Source organism: Eimeria mitis, genomic scaffold (assembly GCF_000499745.2).
Source record: "Eimeria mitis Houghton genomic scaffold, Emh_scaff7001, whole genome shotgun sequence".
Lineage (NCBI taxonomy): Eukaryota > Apicomplexa > Conoidasida > Eucoccidiorida > Eimeriidae > Eimeria > Eimeria mitis.
Window position 1 is genome coordinate 1,270 of NW_013575091.1, and position 1,366 is coordinate 2,635.

At 47.3% G+C, this 1,366-nt stretch overlaps 1 protein-coding gene across 1 annotated transcript; it reads left to right on the plus strand.

Moving 5' to 3' along the window:
• Positions 1-300: 300 nt before the first annotated feature.
• Positions 301-1,293, plus strand: EMH_0089980 (uncharacterized protein; the record flags this gene model as incomplete). The annotated part of the gene is made up of 1 exon (XM_013501513.1): positions 301-1,293. The coding sequence occupies one exon, from the start codon at positions 301-303 to the stop codon at positions 1,291-1,293; it is 993 nt and encodes a 330-aa protein (XP_013356967.1).
• Between the last annotated feature and the right edge of the window lie 73 nt (positions 1,294-1,366).

The following is a 1,366-nucleotide window of genomic DNA, read 5'->3' on the forward strand; positions in this document are numbered from 1 at the left end:
ATATATTTGTTTGCTTTTGTCTGTTTTATATTTATTTATATATATTTGTCTCTTTTTGTCTCTTTTATTTATTTATATATATTTGTCTCCTTTTGTCTCTTTTATATTAATTTATATATATATATCTCTTATATTTATGTAAATTAATGTGTCTCCTTTTGTGTGTTTTATTTATTTGTCTCCTCCAGGCCAAAGGTACCTACCAAGTCTCCGCGTCCTGCAGCAGCAGCAGCAGCAGCAGCAGCAGCAGCAGCAGCTGGTGCTGCTGCATGCAGCAGCAGAGAAGATAAAGAAGCAGATATGTTTGGGGTGTATAGACACCGCGACACGCAGCTCATCCCCCCCTATCTATACATGCAGATACCGGAGACAGCACAAAATAGAACAGTATTGGTGCCGGTGCAGTTGCTGCCTGCTGCTGCTGCTGCTGCTGCTGCTGCTGCTGCTGAGCCTGACGCAGCAGCAGCAGCAGCAGCAGCAGCAGCAGCAGGGGGAGACGCAGGGAGAAGGAGAGAGACAATAGCTTTGCCCTGGTATGTCTTTGATCCCGCATGCATGCAAAAAGCAGCAGAAAGAGAAAAAGAAAAAGAAAATAAAGAAAGGAGACAAACAACAACCATCCCCCCACATATGTTTAGTGTTGCAGCAGAAGAAAAAAGACAACAAAGACAGCAGCAGCAGCAGCAGCAGCAGCAGCAGCAGCAGCAGCAGCGCCGCCCCACCACTGTTCTCCCCCCCTATGTATTTGACGAAGAGGCAGCAAACAAGCAGCAAGCAAGAGCAGCAGCAGCAGCAGCAGCAGCAGCAGCAGCAGCAGCAGCAGCAGAACAAAGGAGACAATCATATGCATCCTTACCTTCTTATATATTTAGAGATACAACAAACGGAGACACAGAAGCGCATGCAGCCCCAAACGCATGCATGCAGCAGCGGCGTCAATCTTCTCTCCCTTTCTTTGCTCGTCTATTCAATAGTATACAGAGCCTCGCAGAGGACCCCCAGCAGCAGCAGCAGCAGCAGCAGCAGCAGCAGCAGCAGCAGCAGCAGCAGCAGGAAGAAGAGGGCCCCTCTGTAGACGATGCGCAGCACAACCATAGAAATATACACCCCCTGCAGCTGCCTGATTCTGATGCAGATGAAGATATCTTTGGGGGGCCCCCAAGCGAGGGTACTGGGGCCCCCGGGGGGCCCCCGGGGGCCCCTGGGGGGCCCCCCTCAAGAGCCAGCAGCAACGAACTCCCTACATCTCCTATAAACAACACAAAAGACAGTAAAACAAAACACACACTCTAATAGACACATGCATATATATATATATATATATATATATATATATATATACATATATATATATACATATATATAT